Source organism: Eutrigla gurnardus (assembly GCF_963514095.1).
Source record: "Eutrigla gurnardus genome assembly, chromosome: 3".
Taxonomy (NCBI): Eukaryota; Metazoa; Chordata; class Actinopteri; order Perciformes; family Triglidae; genus Eutrigla; species Eutrigla gurnardus.
The window spans coordinates 4,284,014-4,311,934 of NC_139917.1; the positions used below are offsets into that span (position 1 = coordinate 4,284,014).

General features: G+C 42.1%; 1 protein-coding gene across 1 annotated transcript in view; it reads left to right on the plus strand.

Annotated features, from left to right (window-relative positions):
• Positions 1-27,744, plus strand: part of LOC311010970 (vasorin-like) — a 45,629-nt gene extending 17,885 nt beyond the window's left edge. Inside the window, exon 2 of the mRNA XM_084005643.1 lies at positions 19,561-27,744. Coding sequence (XP_083861769.1) covers positions 19,582-21,705 — 2,124 coding nt within the window. The 5' untranslated portion in view covers positions 19,561-19,581 and the 3' untranslated portion in view covers positions 21,706-27,744. The remainder of the gene's footprint in view (positions 1-19,560) is intronic.
• Positions 27,745-27,921: the final 177 nt, after the last annotated feature.

The window sequence follows — 27,921 nt, forward strand, 5'->3', positions numbered from 1 at the left end:
AAGCGTTTATTCTTCTGCATGCATACCTGCATGTTAACTCACCGCTGTTGTGGTCAAAGCTAATGTGAACAAATATGCTTCAAATGGACCTGATTTCCATCTCTTATTAGATTTACACTAGATTAATACGGTCGAGCTGCACATGCTCAGAAGGTGTATGTTGTTGGGCTCAGCGTTAAAACGCTCATGTCTTCTCATGAAATGGAAAAGACCAGATATTATCTTTAAAAGGAATCTGAAAGGAGCATGGCATTGTTGTCACTGGCCCATTTCAGCTCCTTAAGTTGGAAAATACTTAAACTGTTCAAAACCAATTACCCAAGTTTCATTCTGGTGGTTGTTACCAGAGCCCAGTCTCCTGTCAGTTTCTATGGAGGCCCAGCATTAGAATTATGGTGGCACAAAACACGATTACTTCTGCTACAACTTTACTGTAACTTCTAAATTCTGCCATTTTAGGCGAAGCTAACAGAGGTCTTGGTGAAATATCTTGCCAAGAACATAGATTTATGTCAGTGTGATTGTAAAATGTGAAATTTGACTGCTTCGTGTTACCGTTAATAGAGTGCTACAGGAATTAAACATCTAGTTAGAACCACACTAGTTCCCTTGACAAAAGGATTATTGCAGAAAATTAGCTCTGTGGCAAAAATAAACTCTACGACTCTACGTAGTTTTAAGAACCGGTCGTTTGATTTGGACACCGGTTCGCGGCGAGTGGGCCAACATTATGCATTTACTGCAAAGGGTACGGCCAGAGCCGGCTGGGAACGCTGCTTTACTGCCGGAGTTCAGATTTGAAAAGCACAAGAAACACAACCTGTACTGTGACAGCTGCGTGGTGGCTCGAGCATTTTAAGCATATTTTGATGATTATCAGGATAATGAATTTTAATTGTTTTATGTAGACTATGTATAGAAATGTATGTCGAGAAACCAGAGACTGTCTATGGTACGAACAACAATGTGCCGTCTCTAGATGATGTTATTTTGAGTGTTGATGGAGCAGCTACAATATTAGCATAGCATAGCATCCATCAATCCAGACTCCATTCAGAAAACAAGCATTTCAAAAGTTGTTTGCTTGTCGTCTTGCAGACAGACCAAACAAACAATGACTTCACACTTTTTACAAATCGTCATCACTATGTAGATAGTTCAGCTTCCTTTTTATCTGTTTATTGCTATTAAATCACAGCCTAATAGTTTAGTTTAGGCTCATCCAGCAGTGATAAACCAGCTGAGTGTCTTGTTAGATCCAGTGAATCCAGCTTGGTGAAATTCACCGTTCATCAACTCTGGATGATGTTATGAACTCAGACAGGACAGTGTTTGGTTTATAGTGGTCATTTCCGCCATGATTGATGAACATTGTTGGTGTTTACATGGAGGAAAGCCCCCCCCCCCCTCTCTGTGTCTTGCTTGAGTGACACAAATAAACACATGATCTTGCAGTCAAACTCATGCGAATAACACAAGGCAATAACTTGCTGCCAACCATTCAGTCGACGATGCTACAAATAGCACAATCCAAACTAAGATTAGCTCCATATTTCCCGCCTCCTGCAGAATCGTCCTGCTAGGACATGTTTTATGTTGCTGCTTTCTCGTTGTGAAAATGATGATCAAGGATCAGGTCTGGTCTTGTAAACTGTAACGACACCACAAAAAGTAAAAAAAAAAAATAAATACAATGATTATCTGACATCTGTGTAAAAAGCTGCCTTTGTTTCTGGGTCATGAACCAGCCGAGGTCACCGGGTTTTACGGAGCCAAACAAACACACACAGTTCAGTTTGTACTAATTGATTCTCTTTCCAGCAGAGACTGTGTGAGCGTGCGTGTCTCTCTCTCTGTGTGTGTGTGTGTGTTTACTTTAGGAGTCAGGAGTTTAAGTAAATAGATAAGTGACAAAGTAAACACTTCTCTCTCGCTCTCTCTCTCTCTCTCTCTCTCTCTCTCTCTCACACACACACACACACACACACACACACACACACACACACACACACACACACACACACAAAACAGCTTCCTGCTTTCTATACACAACAATTTGTTCATTACATTGTTCTGTGTTCAGAATGTGCTCTGAAAGTGAACCAATTGGCTAATTATAATTATAATGCAATTATTTATATATATATATGTGTGTGTGTGTGTGTTCCTATAGATGTCTCAGCAGTAAATCCGTCCGCACTCCCTGACCTAAAACTGGGTTAATGAGGTGATCCAGCAGCAGGGAATGGTGGGTTCAGGACTTGGTCCTGTTTTACTTTGTGTTTGTGTGCACGTGTGTGTGTGTGTGTGTGTGTGTGTATGTGTGTGTGTGTCTTCATGCATCTGCTTGAGGATTTAAGTGGGTGTAGCGTTCATGGTGTAAAGGTGTGTTTGCAGGAGACAAATGTGTGTGACGTTGAAAATAAGTGCAGTGATTGTTTATGATTTTCCAGAGCTCATCTGTCATGCCTGGAAAGTTCCAACACAAATTACTCAGCAGCTTCTAGTGACGAGTCCCATGATGATATCAGGCCCTGCAGTTTCAAGTTCTGAGCATGTTTGATTTACACGAACCCATGCAAACGTATGCATGGGTTTGCATGTTCTCCCCGTGTAAGCGTGGGTTCTCTCCGGGTTCTCCGGCTTCCTCCCACAGTCCAAAAACATGCAGGATGGACCTGTCTGTCTCTACATGTCAGCCCTGTGATAGACTGGTTACCTGTCTGTCTCTACATGTCAGCCCTGTGATAGACTGGTTACCTGTCTGTCTCTACATGTCTCCCTGTGATAGACTGGTTACCTGTCTGTCTCTACATGTCAGCCCTGTGATAGACTGGTTACCTGTCTGTCTCTACATGTCTCCCTGTGATAGACTGGTTACCTGTCTGTCTCTACATGTCAGCCCTGTGATAGACTGGTTACCTGTCTGTCTCTACATGTCTCCCTGTGATAGACTGGTTACCTGTCTGTCTCTACATGTCTCCCTGTGATAGACTGGTTACCTGTCTGTCTCTACATGTCAGCCCAGTGATAGACTGGTTACCTGTCTGTCTCTACATGTCTCCCTGTGATAGACTGGTTACCTGTCTGCCTCTACATGTCTCCCTGTGATAGACTGGTTACCTGTCTGTCTCTACATGTCAGCCCTGTGATAGACTGGTTACCTGTCTGTCTCTACATGTCAGCCCAGTGATAGACTGGTTACCTGTCTGTCTCTACATGTCAGCCCTGTGATAGACTGGTTACCTGTCTGTCTCTACATGTCAGCCCTGTGATAGACTGGTTACCTGTCTGTCTCTACATGTCAGCCCTGTGATAGACTATTTACCTGTCTGTCTCTACATGTCAGCCCTGTGATAGACTGGTTACCTGTCTGTCTCTACATGTCAGCCCTGTGATAGACTGGTTACCTGTCTGTCTCTACATGTCAGCCCTGTGATAGACTGGTTGCATCTATACTCTCTTGGGGATGTAGCTCCTGGTGGTGTGAAAGAGAGAGAGATCACATCCGATGTATCTTGAAGAACAGATAAGCTGTAATGGTACAGTATCTGTCTAGACTCGTTCAGACTGGAGGCGCCTGCCACCCCCACTCTCCCCCCACAGTCCAGTTCAACCTGAACCCTGCCAGAGGCCAGACAATAGAGACTGACAGCATGAAGGGGCCCCTGTTGGGTAAGAGTTCTGCAGGTGATCTAACACTCAGTGATGGGTGGATGGAGAGATGAGGAATAGCCACTTTTTAAGCTGCAACAGTGCATCAAGAAATAAAACTAAAAGGAAAATGAAAACCTCTTTTCTGAAAAATATTTACTGCTTCTGTGGCTTCTCTCAGAGTAGACACCATTTCCAGATGTAAACAGCTCCGAGGGACAAGTGATGGCAGGGATTGATAGATTGCAGAGGGAGGAGGGAGAACTAATAACACACTTCACCGCTGCAGGCTGAAACATTTGGTTAGTGTAGCTTTAAGACTGTTCTAGAAAGATTAATGCAGAAGAGCAGTTCACCATGTACTTAAAATTAGTCTTTTGTCTTTAAAGGTCATGTACTTACTACTCTAATTTCAAGATGTCAACAGTAGAGACTCACAGAGTAACTGGAGGATCTGCAGGAGGACACATCTGTACGAGGATGAAGGAGAAGCAGAGCGCAGACATGTTTCAGAGCGTTGTTTCTCTGCCAGGTGCCTGCCGGCACACCTGTGTGAAGGTGACCTGCTTATTTGCAACTGTTGACAGACCAGTGAAGTGTGAAGACACACAGACTCTGCTGTAGAAACTCTGTCCTGCTTTTATAACCTCGGTGGAAAAACCGGTGTCTCCAAATGTTGCCCTGGATCAGGGTGTGTGCCCGACCGAGCCACAAGGAACATACCAAAACCAGGCCAGTTGATTCCTCTGGTTGCAGATATGTGTGTTGTCTCCAGACTCTCCTCTTTGCTGGCTCCATGTTCTTTTTGTCTGTGTGCAATGCAAATGTAGTGGAAGGACCGTTTTTATGTGCATCACCCTATTAAATATTTACAGAAATTGAGTAGGAAGAAGCCTGAGCATAGAGTTATCTGAGTGTTAAACACACCAAGCCTTGTTATCTTGGTACAGACTGACTTCCAAAGCTTGTGAAACAACCCAGCCTCATGGCAGATTGTGAAATAATCACGAAATTGGTTTCATGTTCAGGAACACAAATTGTGTTTTTTTTTTCATGTCGCTCTGAACTAACGATGCCACTGAATGCCACTTAAATGCATTTATTTGGTCTCATTTAGTATTTAAATTCTGTACAGGTTTTCAATAGTATACTTGTGGGGTGATTTATCAAACGTGTATGCATTCATATAAGGTGATGAGGAAATGGTAGAAAAATATGAATTCAAGCTCGATTCAGTCCTCTTACCATGTAGATGAAGCCTGTTGTGTGTCGGGTCTTAACGATGAGTCATTTTAAAAAGTTTGGTGAAGATGTTTGGATGAGGGTGTCCTTGTATGAATTGTATCTTGTGATGCACCAGATTCACATACAGTATGTAAGAGCATTTGAACGACTTTCAACTGCAGAGGCTGCAGAAACATTTTTTGTGCGTAAACGCAGAAGTCTTGCCCGTTTGGGTCGACCGTCCACACGGATCCGACGTTTTTGGTGCCTGAAAACAAACTTTTTTGAAACCAGGGGCCCGTTTCAGAAACCTGGTTACCTGTCTGTCTCTACATGTCTCCCTGTGATAGACTGGTTACCTGTCTGTCTCTACATGTCTCCCTGTGATAGACTGGTTACCTGTCTGTCTCTACATGTCTCCCTGTGATAGACTGGTTACCTGTCTGTCTCTACATGTCTCCCTGTGATAGACTGGTTACCTGTCTGTCTCTACATGTCAGCCCTGTGATAGACTGGTTACCTGTCTGTCTCTACATGTCTCCCTGTGATAGACTGGTTACCTGTCTGTCTCTACATGTCTCCCTGTGATAGACTGGTTACCTGTCTGTCTCTACATGTCTCCCTGTGATAGACTGGTTACCTGTCTGTCTCTACATGTCAGCCCTGTGATAGACTGGTTACCTGTCTGTCTCTACATGTCAGCCCTGTGATGGACTGGTTACCTGTCTGTCTCTACATGTCAGCCCTGTGATAGACTGGTTACCTGTCTGTCTCTACATGTCTCCCTGTGATAGACTGGTTACCTGTCTGTCTCTACATGTCAGCCCTGTGATAGACTGGTTACCTGTCTGTCTCTACATGTCAGCCCTGTGATAGACTGGTTACCTGTCTGTCTCTACATGTCTCCCTGTGATAGACTGGTTACCTGTCTGTCTCTACATGTCAGCCCTGTGATAGACTGGTTACCTGTCTGTCTCTACATGTCAGCCCTGTGATGGACTGGTTACCTGTCTGTCTCTACATGTCAGCCCTTTGATAGACTGGTTACCTGTCTGTCTCTACATGTCAGCCCTGTGATAGACTGGTTACCTGTCTGTCTCTACATGTCAGCCCTGTGATAGACTGGTTACCTGTCTGTCTCTACATGTCAGCCCTGTGATAGACTGGTTACCTGTCTGTCTCTACATGTCTCCCTGTGATAGACTGGTTACCTGTCTGTCTCTACATGTCTCCCTGTGATAGACTGGTTACCTGTCTGTCTCTACATGTCTCCCTGTGATAGACTGGTTACCAGGGCTGTAAACTAACTTTTTGGCTCACCTGCCAAGGGGACAAGTACATTTTTTACCGGCCAAATAATAAATTGTCCTCTTTTTGTTGCATATATATCTGTTTCAGTACTTTTCATTGATATAACAGTATTATAGAGCAGTACCGTATTTTCCGCACTATAAGGCGCACCACATTATAAGGCGCACCTTTAATGAATGGCCTATTTTAAAACTTTTTTTATATATAAGGCGCACTGCATTATAATAGCATAGAATAGATGCTACAATAGAGGCTGGGGTTAGGTTATGCATCCATTAGATGGAGCTGCGCTAAAGGGAATGTCAACAAAACAGTCAGACAGGTCAGTCAAACTTTCTTACCGTAATAGATTACCGGTACAAACCAGCGTTCTGACAACTCCATTCACTCCCAAAATGAACAGCTGTTTTATTATTTTCCCCGAGGTAAAGTCAGTAACGTAGTATTTTCGTGACAGTTTAACTTTTAACAACAGCAAGGTATAACATGTAGTGCAACATTTATATCACATAGTGGAGGGGAACTTTTCCTCGATTCAGTAAACACGTAAAAAACGTCTGTAAAAAAAGTCTGATACTGTTACGGTAAATCAAACGTTAGTGCAATCACAATATAGTAACACTCGAAATAGTGCAAAGCAATAACAATATAACAATAACAACGTTGTTCAAACGTTAATGTCCATATTCACAACACACAAAATAAACACGTAAAGCTCACTTTATTAATTTATTCCTCATCCACGAATCCCTCGAATTCTTCTTCTTCAGTGTCCGAATTAAACAGTTGGGCGAGTACGGCATCCAACATGCCCGGCTCCGTCTCGTCAACGTCGTCGTTAATAGAGTCAGTGTCGCTGCTGTTGTCTGGCAGTTCAGTGATGATTCCTGCCTTCCTGAAAGCTCGGACCACAGTTGAGACTGATATGTCAGCCCAGGCATTAACGATCCACTGGCAGATAGTGGCGTATGTCGTCCGGCGCTGTCTCCCCGTCTTGGTGAACGTGTGTTCGCCTTCTGTCATCCACTGCTCCCACGCAGTTCGCAGTCTAGCTTTGAATGCCCTGTTGACACCAACATCTAGCGGCTGGAGTTCTTTTGTCAATCCACCCGGAATGACGGCGAGTGTTGAATTAGTGTGCTTCACTTGTTTTTTGACACCATCGGTGATATGGGCGCGCATGGAGTCGTAGATCAATAGGGAAGGAGCTGTGTGAAAAAAGCCACCCGGTCTCTTCACGTAAATTTCTCTCAACCACTCACTCATCTTTTCTTCATCCATCCATCCCTTCGAGTTAGCTTTGATGACGACGCCGGCTGGAAAGTTTTCTTTTGGCAAGGTCTTCCTCTTGAAAATAACCATGGGTGGAAGTTTCTGACCATTAGCCTGGCAGGCGAGAACTACAGTGAAGGATGACTTCTCATTCCCTGTGGTGCGAACATTTACCGTACGTACTCCCGTTTTATCCACAGTGCGGTTCACAGGAATGTCAAAGGTGAGTGGAACCTCGTCCATGTTGATGATGTGCTCTGGCCGGATCTTTTTTTCAGTAATCTCGTTTTTGCAGTATGCGCGGAAAGTGGCCAGCTTTTCTTGGTAGTCTTTTGGCAGTTGCTGTGAAACAGTAGTTCGTGTGCGGATGGATAGATGACGTCTTTTCATAAACCGAAAGCACCAAGAAGGACCGCCTCTAAATTCATTGATGTTAAGTTTGCGTGCTAGCGCTGTTGCCTTCATTCGAATAGTGATTGTACTGACACTTCTACTTGCTGCTCTCTGTTCAACAACCCACTGTTCGAGTTTGTCCTCCAACTGTGGCCATCTCGCGTTGTTCCCTCGGAAACTCTGTTTAGTCTTCTTTACTTGGCGCAGGTCATCTTGTTGCTTCCTCCACTTCCGCACCATTGATTCGTTAATGTTAAATTCTCTCGCTGCTGCTCTATTCCCGTGTTCTACTGCGTGACTGATCGCCTTGAGTTTAAACTCTGCGTCGTAGGCGTTTCTCTTAATAGGAGCCATTTTGGGGTCTTTAAACACCAATGGAAATGAAACGGCACGCCTCGCGCAGTCATATATCCCAGCATGCACCGCATGTGATAGACTGGTTACCTGTCTGTCTCTACATGTCAGCCCTGTGATGGACTGGTCGATCCAGGTGTACCCTGCCTTCGCCCAATATCAGCTGGGATCGGCTCCAGCCCCCCACGACCCTGAATACAGGATAAGCGGTAGACGATGGATGGAATTAGTTTGGTTGGACTGTTCAGTAACTTGCAAAAAAATTGTGATGTGATATTTTTTGCCATATCTCCCACCCCTAGTTCTCATGCAACATGTTTATGACGGATATACCTATTGTGTTTATTTTGGTGGTGCCTTTGGACAAAAGCGGTAGTGTTGCCCAGCACCAGATTCCCTTTAGAAAACCTCTCGTTTAACTGCAGCTATGTCTGACATTCTGCCCTGCTCAGACCTGCTGCTGGTCCTGCCAGGCCTCCCTTCCCTCCAGTAGGCCCAGCAATATGGCCTGGTCCTCCTGCAGCGTGATTGCAGGTCTTGGCTCTCAGTGAGGCAAAGTTCTGCTCCTGGCTGGAGGAGGAGCAGGGCACGGAGCACTCCACCTCCAGCCAGAGCTCCGAATGCAGGTCAAAGGCGTAAGCGAAGCTGGATCTGGGTCTGTTCGCTGCCAGAGGCCCCCCCTGACATTAGAGCTGAACGAGTTTCTGGTGAACCTGAAAATTTTCTAAGAATTGTATGAAGAATTCATCCTGGTGGCATCCATGACAAGCTTTAATATTATGTACTAAACTGAGACTATTTCATAACCAATTCAAAGTTCTGCCTAGTACTTTTTAAACACAACAAAACAGTTACATAATTCACCATATATAAGTAGCAGCTGGTGATATGTGGTGAAACACGTCTGAAACAGGGAATCTGCTTGGAGCTAATTCCCCCTTAACTCATTGAACCTACAATGTATGAGTTTATTAAGTTGTTATACCACCAAAAAGCTCAGCAGGAATGAATACATCAGCAGAGTAACAGTGAGAAGGATTATTTAAAAGACATAAATATGAGTTTAGTCATCTCATGCATTTGCAGAACATATATATCTATTTTAATCAATCTATATGCCCACACAAGCTGCTCTCCACACGAGCAGACATGCCCCCTCTGAGGCTTCAAACTCAGACTGAACAGGAAACATACCCCATCCTCTCATGTCAGGTTGTTGTTTGGAACAACTTCACTCGGAAACTAAGTTGACATTTGCCCACAAACTCCTGAAGCTAAACATGGATACTTTGAGGATTGATCACCTGACAGCAACGTTTTTCTAATCGTAAGAAGATAATTGAGGTCTGACCTGCAGCAGTGCTCACCTTGATGTCACTTTCTATTGCTGACATGCTGTACAACACTTGGGCGTCGCTATGGCAGCCGCTTCAGCCAATATCATCCATTGAGGTGGCCAAGGTCCCAATGTTGGTGTATTTCTGTGGGTGGAGCAGCGGAGGCAGAGTAATTTTTCAAACACGTTAACCCAAGTTTTGTTGGCTTATTTTTTTCACGAAGTTTTTCTCAATTTGTCAGTCAATCTCTGGGAACACGACTGTTAAATTAACCAACATGGCCATTAGCTGTCCCCAACGACACTGGTGAGTTTTAATCAGATTATCAGAGTAATATCTCTAATTGCATTTATTTTGGCAGGATAATCGTCATATGAATTTTCATTTTGTCCCATGGCTATCAGGAGAGTACTCTAACTGTGTTTTTTATGCTAATATGTGTGTGTTTTTTCATAGCATTACTTTAATGGTTTTAAGTAAGAGAAGTCTGCCTTCATCCTAATATAGACTCAATCCCAGCTGCCAGAGCTCAGTCTAGACAACAGTTGTCACCACTCAGGTGTTAACTGCTGCATCAAAGCTGACTATGTTGTCTCACAGCCTGGGTTTAGGTCACATCGTGAAACTATGAAACTGGTTCACATTAAGCATCTGTTATTGGAGTGAGACACGGAAGCAAAGACCAACAGAAATGACTTTGCAGGACTTTTCATCATTCAAACAAACAAATTTGTTTCATAGATTTCTTCTAAACTTTTGAATGGCTGAGTCCACATTGAAGACCTCTTACACTTTTTCATGCAATATGTTTTTAAAACTTTGTTTCGGGTGAAGTACTTTTACATGGTGAAAAAAGCAGCTTTTGTTTTTTTACAGAATGAAGCAGATTTTTCTGAGCATTTCCACCATGAATGAAGGCATCACCTCACCATAGTTGGTTATCATGAAACAACAATACAAAGGCTCCTTGGCCCAAACTCTAAAACTTTATTGCTCTTTTCAACCTTGACAAAGGAAGCACAGACCACATCCACTCCTTCTGTTCTTGCCTTTCACAGTAAAAGCCCATGACATATAATATTGACAGGTCTAAAGTCCTTAAGTTATGCCATTTGCTAGGGCTGCAGGAATAAACCACATCACCATCATACTGCCATATTAGGAGGTCATCACAATGAATTTTAATTGAATTTGGTTTTCATTTAAATATCTCGGCAACTATTTGATGGATTGCCGTGACAGTCTGTGCATATATTCTTGGTCCCCAGAGGAAAAAAAACCTTTCTACCTCAACTTTACATCAAGCGCCATTATCAGGTCAACATTTCTACTCTTGTTTACTCTGGTTGTACTTTGTTTTTAGCGCTAACTAGCAACATACTAACATGCTTAACAAAAGCACTTGAAAATTCTACCTGCTGAATATCAATATTTAAGTGTTAGCATGCTGCTTTTAGTGTTTTGTTTAGCTTCAGAGAGCTGCTAGCATGATGTAAGAGTCTTGATGGGCAGATTTGCTGCAGTGCTCAGGGGTTAAAGTTCGGAGTTGTCAAAGTAACTTAGGCTGTACATATTTGATTTCAGTCTGTAATTTTATTTGCTGCTTTGTGTTTTTCACTTTGGTGATGGAAAGTTCGCTTGATTTGCCCCAAATAAAAATGTGTTGACATTTTATGTGTCTTCAGGATTAATAAACGCTTGTTTGTGAATGTCCACACACATCACATACTTTATCTGCTTACACAATAGAATTTCGGAGCCAAGAGTTTTAGAAAGATTGAAGCCTCTAAACTGATTTTACTGGTTAGCTTCTCAGGCATGAGGTAACAGGATATTCCACTTTGGGGAGTTGAGGTAAGGTTTGCACCAATAAGTCAAGTCCCCGTTGTTACTCCATGGAAATGAAGTAATCTCCCTGTAGCCCAACTTTCTAATACAATTTATATGCTATCTCTCCTTCTTTGTACCTCCATTCCCTCCTTCTCACCACTTTCCCTTAAAGTAGTCATCCTGGAAATCTTTCGAAGTTGATTTTGGCTTCAGCTTGAAGGTTTAAAAGTCAATGCTTTCCATTTAATTTTCTGTTGATAGTCTAGCTGTGGTGGATATCGCTGCTCATGCTAGTTTTACTACCAGACAACAAATTTTGAAAAGACAATACCAGATCTGAGCTAAGTAAGGCCACTGTTGTGTCAATCAGAGAGTAAACTGTATGTTCGTTTTCATGTTATGATTATCATACCTCCACAAAAGATCTATCAGCTCTCTTTGTTGCTCATTTTCGCTAGTTGTTTTTGTCCGTTTCTTCTTTAATCTTCATAATGCAGAACACCGAGCTTCCCCACCTGGCAAGTTTAAACCACAGAAGTGGTCTTTTCCTTTGATATCTCAGGACTCAAGCTGACAGGAATGAAAGAGGAATACAATAGAGTGAAATAACAGAGGACAGCTGTTCAAGCTTTGCTGTCACAGAACTACCACTCATTCAGTATGTTTGATAATGATTGGGATGCATCGGGGTTTGGTAGTATTCTTAAAAAGAGCAACTTTTATTTGAGCATCTTTCAACACAGTAGGGTTAATGAAGTACAACTACATGTTAAAGTACTGTAGGCTAAGAGCAGCAGTTCATGTTATGTTCATGTCATGCTAGCTAACCAGCCAGCCCCGAAATGAGTCAAATTGAACAACTTAATGCTAGTAAAGTACATTCCTATCACCAGTTAACCAATCAATAACATTGATTCGCCAGATTTTGTAATGATTCAAGTCCACAGAAAAGAGGGAAACGATCTGTGCTGTGAGCATAATGATACACTAGACTTTAGATGCAACTAGACATTGTGGTATATTTTTTTCAGGTCTATGGAGGCATTTCAGTAATAGTTGGCGGAGCAGTGAACAGAATCCGGGAGGACTCCCTAAACAACGTTGTCATATCTGGCTTTCATCCTACACTTTAAGTAGCCGAGTCCGTCTTTGTTTACACCAGAGTTTGAATGAATGGAGTCATGAGCTACCAGCTTTTAAGACGCTGTGTCTCTCTGGCGTGTCCTCTCACACACATCCTTCTCCACCTTCCTTATCACAGAGGAGGACGGAGGTTTATGTGGGCCTTTCATTCTGTCTCACAGTGAGAGGTGGCTGCAGTGTATTGTGGATAACAGAATCCAGCTGTGAGTTAGACCCTGTGTGCAGGAATGTGTGTGCGTGTGTGTGTGTGTGTGTGTGTGTGTGTGTGTGTTGACCTGTTTCGTGTCATTTTGACAGTGATGTTGGGCTTTCATCATGCTTCCTTATCTACGCTCATACAAATAGCTGAGGATAAACCGCTTGCCGTGAAGTCTTAACGGCAGGATCCTCTGTCACGTCAAATCAGGAATTTATGAAAGAGCAACTGGTTTTACAACCTGAGTTCTGTGAATGCCGACAGGGCAATGCTTTGTCTGCTGTGGTTAATGTGGCACATGGCAGGTTATTGGCTTTGCGATGTGGGCACACGGTCCATATCCAACAACAGGAGAGGGCCAAGATGAGGACATAAAAAGAGAGAAGTCTGTCTGGAAGCTTTTACCTTTTCACCGCACACTATGACATGTATGCCGTACGTTCATACATGCTCTCCTGCTAGTTCTTTTGGAATATTCTGTTAACCCTCCTGTTGTACTCTGGTCAAAATGAAAATGTATTCACACAATTTGTGGTGAATGACAAGTTGTTTCTTCAGGCAAAATAGATTTGTTGTTTAAAATTCAAACAAGCTGCTTTATTTTGGGGGGTTTATTGAAGGGGTTTGACCCGGAGGACGTGGACTGTATACAGCATATGAGGACATCACAACGATTAAGGGTGTTGTTTGATGCTTTAGACTTCAAACTTGTTTTTGGCAACAGCTAAAATGCCAAATTTGAGGCTTAAAAACTGGAGTCCACAAACCAACTGCAACTGACACATAACTGACAGGAGGGTTTACTAAAGTGCATGTCCTGACAAAAGCCTTCTGGAACAGCATTTCTGCAAGACGTGTGCACCGTTAAAATAAATAAATAATACATAACAGCTGTAGAGGCACAGAAACTACAAAGAGACAAAACAACTACAGAGAGACACACAATGACCACAAAGAGACATGAAACTACAAACAGGCATAAAACAACTACAACAAGAAACAAAACGACTAGGGGAGGGGGAAAAAATCTATTCTTAGATGCAACGCAATGCGGACGTGGACGATTCTGAATCAATTCACAAATGTCAAAAAATCGATTATATTTATTCCGTATTGTTTACGGAACGCAAAAGTCGGAACTCAGAAATGCAGCGCCCGGACAGTCTGTGGCGTTGCACAGCATTTACACCCATAATGTGTCACCATTCATGGCCGTAATAAACACTATTACTGCTTTGTACAGTTGTGGTGTCCCAGACACACCGGGAAACTTAACGGCGTCCTGTTTGAGTTTATAGCTTTCGGTGAATCTCATAGAGCTGTATTCACAGCAGCGGTCGCTATCAAAAACCACGTTGTGATAGCATTACAATATAAGGATAAAGAGTATGCCAAAGTAACAATGATTGTTAAATAGTCTGAAGTCATGGTTTGTTAAGTCTGTCCGTAAAGACGATACGCAAATTACTTTAAAAATGCTTGTTTTGGCGTTCGGCTCGCTCAGAGCTAAGCTAGGCTAACACAGTAGCGGCTACGTAAACCCTGAACATAACGTCTCGGCATAAATACAGCAGTGACCTTGTTGTTTGTTCCACCGACAGTCTCTGGCTCATCGCCTGTAACAGGAAGACTTTGTGTTCATAGAAAGTAATACTTGTGACAAAGAAAAGTTTTTCTTTAATAAAATATTAGAGAAGGTAATTTTCTTTATGATTATCACAAAAGTAGGAAGTGACTAGCAAACTCTAAGTCACAAATTCAGATTACATTAGTTTTTTTTAAATCATGCATGGAAATGTAAACAAACAAATTGTTCCATCAAGATGCATCAATAATCGGTTTATAATCGAATCGTTGACCTCTGAATCGTAATCAAATCTAACAACGACTATAAAAAATACATAAACGATGAGTTGCATGGGTGGCAAAACAGCGATAGACAAAAATAGACACAGCATCACATTTCACACTAGGGTTGTCATGATACCAGAATTTCAGTAGTCGATACCAATACCTGTGAATTTCCACGATTCTCGATACTAATTCGATACCACAATTAAAAAAAAAAAAACAGGACCCATGTACTTTTAAATTCACAAATTTATTGAAAACTGCTTCAAACTGTCAAGTATTTAACACCACTGTGTTTTAAGATGTTTTTGCACAGAATTTAAATTGCAGTACCAGCTGCCAACAGACCTATAGCCATCCAGTATAAAAACAAACAATACTGTGCTTATAAATATGGTCATGAGGCACTTTTTGCATGTCGGCTTGTTTGAATCAAGAATTGCTCCGGATTCGCCGAGTGAAAAGTTGTATATTCGGTTCTGACGTTACCAGAAAGTATCGGTTCTTGTGACAACCATATTTCACACACAATTACACTACATTGCAGACAAGGGTTTTCTAGACAAAATAATCCCAGAGTTGTGTAAAGTGTATGCTGACCTAAACAAATATTTGATATGCAAACCATAAGCTGCCGAAAAGCAAAGCCTTCCTTTTCTTTCTTGACTCATCTGTATTCCATTAATTCCTCTACTCTACTGTCATCAAATCATTCACTGAGTCAGTGTAGCAGCTCTTATTATAAACCTGTTCTGCACGCAAAGAAACATCCGGATTCAGAGTGCGTCTTTAAACTTTAACAAGCACCTTAAACAAAAGCAGTGAGATATCACGTTGTTACATTGTCATTGGTGGAGTGTACAGTCGAACAAGTGGTTTGGAGACTTAATGTTTATGTTAGGGAAAAAATGAACAGTATTAAAATCCCCCTCCACTCCACAAAATTTGTTTTACTTATTGTTACTTCACTTGCAGAATGATGTTTGTGCAGATTTTGACAAAATGGCTGCTTCGTCATTCATCAGCATTTTTCTGCACATTGAATGCACATTTAACACAAGTTTTGCATGTCCATGTTTTGGCCCAAACATTGAAACCACGCTAACTCCCCGGGGTCCCCAGGTCACCCCCTCAGATTTTGCTGGGACAAAAACTCAAATGTAGATCTATGTTTGTACCCACCATGCAAAATATTAGCTTAATATTAGCTTATTAGCTAATAGGCTGAACTATAAGCGAGATGGAGAGAAATGTTGGTCGGCAAAACTATTAGTGGGATGGAGAGAAATGATGCTTTTATTAACTTAGCAGCTAGCTAGTTAGCTAGCTACCGTGTTAATGTTACACTGCCCAACAGCGGCAGGTGGCCAGTATCAGGCTGTGTCGACAGTCCCCCTACCTCACGCCTCGGTGCAAGAAGACTACTTGTCTGGGGGGGGGGGGGGGTTGACTAACTGACTAGCCAGTTCTTGAGCTGGACAAGCTACCTAGCTAGCCAACAGCTTTATTTTTGATTCATGATACACACTCAAAACCTTAAATTTCACCTGCTTCACCTGCTTTTTTGCCATCTGTTAGGGTCAGTAGTTACCCTATTATAAAAGACGAGTGTTGCTTATTGTTTAGTCTGTTATGTGTCTAGCTTGTAAGCAAGCACAACATTGGCAGCTTCTAGTTTATATTAGCTGCTATTGAAATCTGAATGTTGGTTCTTAAAACACACATATCTTTTGTTCAATAAGATAAAAATCTATTTTTTTCACTAGTCACTTTTAAAACTTCTGTTCCCCCACTTTCTTTCCTTTTCCTCTCTTTCCGTCGTGCTTAATGAAGATTATTGCAAATTCCTGCTGACAGCGCTGAACTGGTATGTTCTGAGCAGAGGGGGATAAATGGAGGAGACAGAGGACAGAAAGGGAACAGTGGCTTGGGTCTGGAGGTTTGCCCTTGACTTTAAGAAAACATCTTAGGTTTCTTCTCAACTTCCACCTCAGCAGCCTGGAAATATTTTACCAACACAGAGCAGGTCAGAGGGGAGGAGGGAGGGAGGGAAAAGGGGTGATGCAGATATATGTGACTTACTGATCAGACCTACTGGGCACAGGCCCAGGGGCCCAAAGTGTCAGGGGGCGCCCCGGCTTGCAAAAGGTCCCTCAAAGAGATACAAAAGACAAGCTAAAAATAAAAACTTCAAGGAGCAAATCAGCTACAAAAAGGAGCAAAATAAATACCTAAAAAATAATTACAGAGATGCCAAAAACTACAAAGAGATGCATATTGGCTGCAGTGAAACAAAACAAAAAAAACTACAACGGCTACAAAGATGCCAAAACAAAGACACAAGATGCCAAACAGCTGCAGGGACACAAAACAATTACAAGGAGATAAAAACCAAGTAGTATTGTTGCCTTAACCTTAACGATCGTCTCACAGCATTGACCACGTGGCATTACACGTTCTGCAAGCGTGATATAAGGCTGATATGAACTTTATGAAATGTATTTTTAGTTCTGAAACATACAATGTTGGCAACTGGGTTGATACATTCATCAATTCCATCCTCCCTCCCTGTTTAAGACACCCACATATATTGGCCCTTCATTTCCTGCATTTCTGTATATGATACCCATGTTTCTGATTACCCAAATTTGTCAAAGGACACTTACAACATAGTGTATTTACCTTTGCTGTGTTTGTATGAAGTAGCCATGTGGTGCTGCGAGTGTTCAGCTGCATTACTCTAGACTTGGTTACATGGGCTAAGGACCGTGTCATAAACGTAGGGAAGAGGCTGACTGGGCTCCTCACTGACCCCTGGAAGGGTCGTCCTGGGTGGGCTGTGTTAACCTATGGCCTCGGCCCTTGTCCTGATCCCTAGGGTGTCTGAAAATTCAATATGATAGAGTGGGCAGTGTCGGTTTGTGTATATACATGTGGAAGCTACGGTTTGTTGATTGAGTAAAGTGTGGTTGTATCCATTGTGTTGTATTATGTTTGAATGTGGAAGGGATAAAGAATAAATCATCTGCCATTTCCTTTTGAGCAAATAGAATGAAGGCTTTAAGAATTACATTGACTATTATGTATTCCCCAGTAATGATGTTGTTAACCAACCTGTTTCCTCCAAAATGATGTTCCCATTCAACTAAACTGCACACGCAATTCAGGACCAAATGGTCGCAGTTTTAAAAGTTTGAAAAATGTTGCTAATGAATAAAACACACAAACAAACAAAACAATGCTACAAAACTGCATAGTTCGGGGCAACAAAACTACATAGTTAGGTTTGGGCAACAATATTGTTATTAGGTTAAGGCAACAAAACTACATAGTTATAGTGAAAATTATCATGGACGCATCCAACACGTCCCTACACGCACATCCATGGATGCATTTGGAACTGATTTTGAATGCATCGACAGCATTAAATCCACACCAAAATATGTTTCCCATGAAGTGGTTTTCATAATGCAGTTTTGTTTTAGGGAGGTCATATTTATAACATTTTAATGTAAACAAATAATTTAAAACAAATATTACATCCACAGAGCTTTTTAGCAAGGTGCAGAATCAAAGTATCACTTCGTCGGTCCGTAATTAATGTTTTGTTTACCTCTGTGTAGATGTGTGATGTGTGGCTACGGCTTCTAGCAAGGCTTGTGAGCCAATAGAATAACGACGTTGGTATCACGTGGTATCTCTGCCTAGTCAGGAGTTTGACGGTAAGCGGGCGACATTCACCACTGCACAAAATAACCCAATATAGCTACTAGGGTTGTAAACGATAAACCGATGCGACCGGATATTCGGTTCAACAAGTGAGAGATACGGCTGCATCGGTAGCAGCCTCCTCAATCGATACGAATTATCAATGGATTCCTAGATGAATCGGTTACAGAGTCATGGATCGGGTATCGCAAGACTTTGAAGCGGTCGGCCGCATCATATCAATGGGCGGCATTACACCAGCGTCTCTAAAACAACGCAAGAGCTGAAGCTGCCGGCGAAACGCCGTAGCTGGCTAGCTGGTATAAGTGACAAACAAGGGACAACACGGAACATGGAGGAGGTGGAGAGGCGCGCGCAGCACAGGTATGCGGCTGTGACGCTGCCATGTGACCGCAGGCACTCCACGACCGTACGTGAGACACAGATGGCTTTGAATGTCGATCGCTTGTGTCTCAACTTGCGCCACAAGAGGCGGCCGCAGCCCGGGTAGCGTCCACGACACTGTCCTGTGACTGCCATCCAACGATTCAGCCAGACATTTTATTTTGGTCCATGTCTAAAAATAAATACATTGACATGTGATTTTGTTGTTGTGGTTTTTTTTTTTTTTTGCCAGTGCCATACAGCCACAATGTTTGGGGACATGTGGTATTTTACATATTTGAAAAGAAACTATTGTACTGTCACTTTCATAGAATCGGCTTCTTTATTTTATAAAATATCTACAACAAATATTAACCGTAGAATCGAATTGTATCGTTCTTACACTGTATGGAATCGATTCTGTATCGGTCTGTAATAAAAGGATATCGTTTTTGAATCGAATCGGTCTGTAATAAAAGGATATCGTTTTGAATCGAATCGTAACCTGTGTATCTAGATGCATATCGAACCGTTTATCACAAAGAGATGTGCAACCCTAATAGCTACATGTTGAATGAATTCATACCACGAAAGATTCATCACTTGACATGACTGAGTCTGAGTGTCGCTCCACTCGACCATGAAAACACAGGTTGTGCAACGAACTGGCAACCCATTGAGGGTGCATGCGCTTTGAGCAACAGCTGTGTGACGTGAATGCAATGGAAGGAGGGAGTGCGAGTGCGACATCTAGTTATCAATATTATCAATAGCACCTTAAACAATCTATTTTATGTCTCCATTTGTTTCTTCATGTAAAGCCTCACTTTTTAATTGTGACCTTCTGAGCAAGCAAATTGTGATTAACCCCCCAACTATTTCTCTCTCTCTTATGTCTTTCAGAGTTTAAGACCTGACATCACCATGCTGCCTTACATTCTGCTCTTCCTCCTCTCATCTGGTCTGGGGTTATCCTCTGACTGCCCAGCCGACTGTGCCTGCCAGAGCCAGCACTCAATATTCTGCATTCATCGACGCTCCAGCATTGTACCTCGTGTCCCCGCCACCACCCACAATCTATACATCTTCCAGAACGGCATCAACACTTTGTCCCAAGATGACTTCAAGGGCCTCGGGGAGTTAGAATTGCTAGATCTGAGCCAGAATGAGCTGGCAGAGATTCCAGATGGTTTGTTTCAGATGCTGTCAAAGCTGAAGAACTTAGACCTGTCCTCGAACCGCATTACCCACGTTTCCAAAGATAGTTTTTCTGGGTTGGTCCAGCTGGAGAGGCTGTATCTCCATGCAAACCACATTCAGAACATCCATTCTGAAGCTTTTGAAGGTTTAGAGATGCTACTTGAGCTCAAGCTTCAAGGAAACCAGCTCACCTCTCTGCCATCCCTACGTTTCCCTAGGCTTCTGCTTTTAGACCTCAGTTACAACAACATCCCAACCCTGGGACCCTCAGACCTGCAGACTCCCCACCTGGAGGCACTAAAGGTGGCCTCGCTGGGGCTTACCTCTGTGGATGAGGGTCTCATAGCATCCCTGGGGAACCTCCATGAGCTTGACATCTCCACAAACCAGTTAAGTGAGGTGCCCCAGGCCCTAAAGCAGGACTCCCTCAAGGGACTGATCAAGCTGAGCCTGGCTGCAAATCCATTGGGCGAAATCAGGGAGGAGGACTTCCAGAAACTGCGTGGACTTCAAGAATTGGATCTCAGTGGACTTAACCTCCAGGGATTTTCTCAGAGTTTCTTCCAGACCTTCTCTAGATTGACACACCTCACAGCAGCTGAGAACCCGTTTAACTGTTTATGTCCATTAGCCTGGTTCCCTGTCTGGCTAAAGGATACGAATGTGAATATTGGGAGGCCTGAAGAAACCCGATGTCACTTCCCTCTAGTAAATGCTGGGAAGATGCTTTCAGCGTTGGAGCACAAAGACTTTGGTTGTCCACTTACCACTACAGTGCCAGTTGGCTCCCCTATTGGAAGTACACTTGCTCCCCAGATGCCCACCACATTTCCAGAGACCATTCATACCAACGCTATTCCTCCTCCGCCTCCACCCAGTGAGGCAACAGTCTCCTCAAAAACAGACAGCCCCCTTTCACCAGAACCTCCAGTCTCCTCAAGTTCCACAAGCAGGGAGGTAGGGGAGCACATCTGCCCACCAAACATCTGCCTTAATGGGGGCACTTGTAATTTTGACCCCTTGGGTCAACTCAGTTGTGTGTGTCCGTCGGGAACATCTGGCCTCTACTGTGAAAATGTGGATGAGGTGCCTGAGCCACCAAAACCTTCAGCAACAGAAGTTTTGATAGTTGTCCCTGTCATACCCGCTGAACTTGATGCCATCAGCTCACGGCAGGTCACCTCCACTTCTATCCTTCTTGACCTACACCGTTTCATCGAGACGCGGCCACACATCCGTGGCATTCGGTTGACATACCGTAATCTCTCAGGGCCTGACCGCCGCCCAATTATCTTGAGTGTACCGGCATCCTACCCTGAGTATACGTTGCGTGGGTTAAGACCAAACTGTACCTACTCAGTCTGTGCCAGTCCCCTGGGTGAAAGAGTCAGCTCTAGGGCCAACAGCTCTGTCGAAATAGGGTCGTGTACAGAGGCCCGCACAGAAGGGGTTCCACTGTCAACATCAGAGTCCAGGGTGGAGACACAGAGCAAGCTGACAAACACTCTCATTCCCACTCTGGCAGCGCTGGCACTGGTGCTGGGGTTGGCTGCGGTGGCTGGAACACTCGTCTGTGTCCGAAAGAGGAGGCAAGCCAAGGCAGGAATGGAGCTGGAGCTGGGCCCGGCAGATCCTGATCCCATGGAACTGGAAGGGATAAAGACTTGCCTGGAGAATGAGGGAAATGGCACACTTCCTCACAAACAACCTGAGATTGACCACTGTCACACTTCTCACTCGCCTTCATCTTTGCAACAAAATGGGGGTTTGGACTATGAGGTACCCTTGATGCAAGGACACTGTCCATCAAATAACAATCTAGTATCCTTAAAGCCATCTTATTTCTAAGATGCAATGAAATGCAAACACTATGGAGGGAGTGGGCCCATCAGGACTTGTGAGATCCTCCTATGGCTGGTTAAAATTAAAAATTTCCATTCCAATTTCAGAGTTGAAAAGTGGCACTTACTAATCTTTGTTGTCCAAACGGCAACACCACAGACTTGATCATCTATTTTAAAGATACTGAATGATGAATAGCATATTGGAAATGTGCTAAACCACTTTGGGACTGTGATCAGGATGTGGTTCAAAGTCATCCAGCAGAGTTTGATGATGGTGAAACCAACCAAGTCATTAAACTAAGTGCAATCGACTAGAAGGGTCTTTATTAGCAGACTGAAAACGGAAGTGCCTTTTTGCATTGACACAACTGTAATCAGTGGCTCTTTTTTAAAAATCTGTTTTTATAGAAAATAAAATATGTGAATGAGCTGTAATCCTGTTGCTGGATTTTGGAGATACAGTATGGAGAAAAGCAATGACAACACGTCTTGTACAAAATGGGTTTTCAGCCAACTCCAACTGCTCCATGGGGGATTACAAAAAGAAGTTGCACTGAAAAGAAATATTTATTTTCCTTTCCAGTGTCACAGTCACTAACTGCCAAAAGACTGATGATGGTCACATAACAAAATGCAATAACAGAAAAATTTTGCTTTGCAAATAGGTTGATGATAGTAAAAGCTGTCTGAACTTAATATGTGACTGTTGACAGTATCTTATCTGAAACAAGTTTCTTCACAGACAACTGATCCACATAATCCACATAATTATCTCCACACATCCTGAAGCTTTCGGGTCCGTGGGAGATTTTCTTTGAAAGATGAATGGACTTAATGAGAATGGACTTTGCCTGCATTCTTCTGTGCCGCGACGGGAAAGCTGTTTTGTGTCACTTATATCATGATATTCTGTTTTTGTCATGTGTGTATTTTTATTGTGTTTTTATACTGTTGATGTCCATTCAGTATTGTTATCCCTTTAGAAAATTCTGCCTGTCATCATGAATTCTATCATTTTCTATTGAGGTTTCATGGAGCAAAACTTATCAGAGCTACGTGCAGTGAGTGCAGAGTAAATACCCGCTTAAAGAGTAACTTTTGTATTGTTCAACCTAGATTCTTTTTCCAAATGATTTTGTGTGACTAATTGAGAGAACATTTTTTGAAATTGGTTAAAAATTGAAGGACGTATACCAAACTTGCGGCGAGGGCAAGTGAGCAATACTATACAAACTGTTCGCCGGCTGCACAGTCCCGCTCTGAGCTGGTGTATCAGCAGAACTCCCTTCATAAAACAAGGAAAATAACAACCTGAAACTAATTTCTGATTAAATGGAGCAATACAATTAGACTCATCATCTTTTCTGAATCTGTCCAAGCCTCTCCTGTAATTCAAACATAACCCACCAAAGAGCTTGCATTAAAATATTATTTTACTGTGTTTCTCTGTAACGTAACGGAAAAGGAGTCCGAAGGTGAAGGCTACATTCTCTTCACGAACACCACTTGAACACAACACAGAGCTTTCTACAGTTACTGTGGTGTCTTCCTGGTTTTAGCAGCTTTACCTCATCAACTTCTCACAGAATGTATCAAAAGTATAGAAGACATCAGATTACTGCATACCATATGTAGTTTTAATTAAATAAATTTTGACATTTTTCGTTAATGACAAACAAAATTGTATTTTTTTATTTTTTTTTTTATTTTTGCCATGGAGTCATTTTTGTATTTAGGCAGGGTATGATATCAAAGTCACAATTTTGGTATTGTGACAACATTAAAAGTGCTAATGTTTGCCATAGACGGGCTCAGATTGTTGTTGTAAGTGTCTGACAACAAAAACCCTACAGAAAAATGAAACTATTTTCTTTATCATGATCACTTGATCATGTCAGATTGTAAGTGTGATTAAGTCCCGCTCAAGGAAAAGTCTGATTGTAAAATCTGATTATCCACTCAAAGAAATAAGGGTGGCCATTGAATGCAAAGACCTCATCCTGTTGAAATCAGCTTAATATTCAGCCATGACATTAAAAATATTTTAGAATACACAAAGCTCTGTTTTCTCCACTCAAACACAAACTGGATGGCCGGCCAACATCGTCCCCGGCAACACAAGATTTCAGAACAAAACTTCTTCTTGAGCGTGACTCTTTCTGCGAGGTTGTCAGGCACATACCGTATAATTATAAAATAACAATCAGAGCCTGTTGTGGCAAAAATACACTTATTGCAATAGTAACTTTGTTTTTAAAGATGCTGTATAAGTTTACAAAGTGGTTTGACAGACGAAGCAAAGCACTTTTCATACACGGTCTCACCAGCTTCCAACCATCCACTGTTGGTCAACATAGATAACTGGCTTGTGTGTTTGAAGACTGTTTTGCTTGTTTATAGCCAACCAGACTGAAACACACAGGCCGAGTTCACTGTTCTGTTCTCTTTTTTTCTGTGTAGGGCTGGGAATGTCCCAAGATTTTTTCTTTTCTTGTGTCCTTTCCTTATGCCTGGTCACCTAAAAATGTATTTCCCACACAACAAAACTGCATTGTGAATCACTTTTCAAGGGAAACGTATTTTGTTGTGGATTATGTTTGCTGTTAACGTTTCACAAAGGAAATCGATGGAATTACATGTAGGAAGGAAGTAAAAAAAAAACAGGGCTTTCACCAGGAGTCTGCTGTGTCCTGTGTTGACCATGGACTGTATGAGAAGGGGACATATCATTGTGATGTCTCGAGTTTGGCACACACTTCTGGTGTGAAGCTCTTAACAAAGTTGTTAAAGGAATCATAGTAGCTGATAGCATTGGTTGTGTGATAGCGCCACAGTGGTAGCGACCTGTCGATCACAAGGTAGACACGCATCATGCTGCATTGAAGAAGACTTGAAACTAGAGATTGAGACCATAAACTCCTGTTTACAATGTTTACTGAGATAATACATTAAGAGAGAAGTAGGGTCATCTTCTCATAGACTTCCATGCAATCTGACTTATTTTTTCAACCAGAGGAGTCGCCAGTTATGATGGCCAGTAGAGAGAATTCAAGTGTAAGGCACTTTAAGGTTTGGCTTCACTTTTCAGAACCAGGGGTTCCCTCCTGGTGTAAACCGAGTAGTTTTGTCACATTTTTGTTTTGTTTCAATTTCATAATAATTTTAAGCCAAACATGATGGTTTTTTCGAAACCTAAATACAGTATGTCCTGTTGTCGTTGACTTTTTTTTTTTTTTAGCCCATGTTTCAAACTGATTAAAACCGTGATGGTTTGTTTCCCTAGAATTGTAAATGAGGGTGCAGTTTAGTTGGATGGGAATGTCATTTTGTTGGTGTCACCAGATTTGCATTCATGAGAGAGAATCTTAAATTGCAAATGACTGTACATTTTCAGTGTAACATGCATACAGAACCTTATGGACATCTTGAACTAATAGTACATGCGGATGTGTATTTCAAGAACAAATGGCAAACTAAAAGTGAAGAAACATGAAATTTAATCAATTTTACAAAAAAGACTTTCCTTCGTTTGTATCTACAGGGACGGTGGAGAACTTTGATGACTGGGTTTTATCAGTTACTTACTTCAGGTGTGTTGTGTCAGTATTTCGTCTGCTTTATAATTGAGTCGAGGTACTACACTCCAGCACTGTCCAAAATCAACTTAGCATCCTCTGGTTTCTCTACTTTCTGTTGATATTCCAGTATAAACAAAGACACGGATGCTCATATATCTGCTCTCCCCGATTCATCAACTGGAAGACTCTTTGGACAGTGAGCGGAAATGTTTGAAATATTTTCAACTTGCCGTTACAGAACCTTCCCTGTTTGTTTAGGGAAGCCTGTCTTTTTCTTTTCTTTTTTTGTTTTTATTGTTGTCTTGTGTTTAATGTCAATTATGTGTTTTGTCGAGTTTGCCAGAAAACCAATGCTAGGAAACAGTATTAAAAAGATTTAATGTAAAATCTTGACTCCACAAATCACTTATTACAGCGCAGTAATGTACATGTTCACTTGTTTAACTCCTCCTTGTGGATTTGAGGAATTTGGGCCCATTTGAGGCTGCAAGTGAGTGAAGTTAAACAGAAAAGCAGAGAAAGGACTTCCAGTAACAACAGAAGCTGATTGCACACAGCCTGTATCTCTCAGTACCTCATTACAATCACACACATTCCCACTAACCTCAACCACAACACGATTACTTTGTGACGTTGGGTTGGTTTGTGGATGGAGGTCATGTTCTGCTAATAGCCAAGAACAGATGCCAGTGGAAAATATGACAAAATAACACAAGAGTTTCCAAATAACAGACATAACAGAGCTCTGCTGCTGAGCTATTGGCTGCTTTCCTGTTGACTCAGCATGTTGACCCAAAGTAAACAGCAAAGAAACAAGCAAGAAGTCCACGCTAGGGAGGAATAGAAAATGGTGTGAGGCTGTAGGCAGACAAACCGTAGAAACAGAACAGGAGTAGAACTGTTTTCAGTGTTCATTTGAATAGTAAAAAAGAAAACGCCAAGTGTTTGTTGTTATGGTGACATCACAGATCAGAGCGGACGCAGCTCCATGTCTGGCTGCTTAGCTTGTTAGCTTGTTTTTCTTTAGAGCGGTGGTAGTGAGTTGGAGGGCAAAACGTTGCAGATTGATTGTTGGATGTCATGTTGTCCATCCATCCATTTTCATCCACTTATCCAGGGCTGGGTCGTGGGGGCTTTCCAGCTCCTCCTGGGTGGCTCCTAGGTGTTCCAAGGGATACAAAATCCCTCCAGTGTTTTCTGGTTCTACCGAGGATATTTACCTAGGTAAATATCTAGCCACCAAGCCAGACATTCTTCACCACAGCTATGGCCGCTCTCTTCCATTGAGCTGTGAAAACACTTCTTTTAATTAATTTCTGGCCCCACTCATGTCTGTTGTCACCATAACAACTAAGAACAATCACCATTTTCTTTTGTTCTATTCAAATGACCACTGACGACGTTCCGAAGCATAGGGAGGACAGCCTGAATTCAAATTCAATTTCAATTAAATTTTATTTAAAGTCTCAACAGAAGTAATCTCAGGACACTTTACACATTGGGACTAGAACACACTCATGGTTTTCAGAGTTAATGAATTTCAGAGTCCCAACATCACCAGGACCGTTACAGCAACAGTGGCAAGAAAAAAACTGTCTTAATAGGCTTTTAGGCAAAAATCTAATGCAGCCCAGGCCCTTGGGTTCCAACTGCATTTGGTGTTGGTAGTAGTGTAGTAGTAGTAGCATTAACAGTAGTGGTTGTATCAACAGTAGTAGTCCATGGCGGCATGCACAGCCATCCTGACTGTGTTGTCACCATAACAACTCAATCACCATTTCCGTTTCGTACTAGTCACATGACCACTAAAAACTAACCTCTAATGACATTTGTAGGCTAGTTGAACACAGAAGAGTTTATTCTGTTTAAATTGGAGGCTTCCTCCTTCACTCACACAGAATACATGCATTCAACACAACTCGCCACTTCTGATTCAGTCAGTTTGCCCGAAACAAACAGAAAGTCTAATCATATATTGAGGGAAGAGATTATAGCCTTTCAGCTTCTAATGAAAAGAGATTTAAATGAAGGGGACTCTGCAGGATTGACACTGTGGCTCAGAATGCGCCCTCTTTAGATGGCCCTCCTGAATTCCACAGAAAATGACTATGTGGCAAAACATTTTTGTTTGGTTGTTATGTGTGTTTGCTAAAACAAGAGCCACTTTTGCAGGGTGTGGCATGCTATAACTGTGGCAGTAAGGAAAGGGATTTAGCAAAACAGCTTACAAGTGGTGTTCACAAAAGTCAAAATCAAGCTGATAAAATGTCATAATAGTGCTAAGAATGATATATAAGAGAACTGGAATATTCTGGAATATTCTTTTAAGGCAGTTTTTTCTCACCACTGGCACGCTGTAACTCTTGCTCCCAGGTGATGTTGGAAATCCATTGACTGGAAATCTTGAGCATGTTCTCTTTTGTTGTGATATGACACTGTGAATAAAATTGAATTGAATTGGTGGACTTCTTTGATCAGCTTCTTGATGAATAAATTAGGGAGAATTTATGTCACTTGGTTCATTCATTATTCTCAAAAAAAACTTAGAGCTAAATCACCACGGGTTAGTTGTAGTTGGTTAGTGGTGTGACAGGTAGAGAATAAGGCAAGGCAAGGCAAGGCAACTTTATTTGTATAGCACA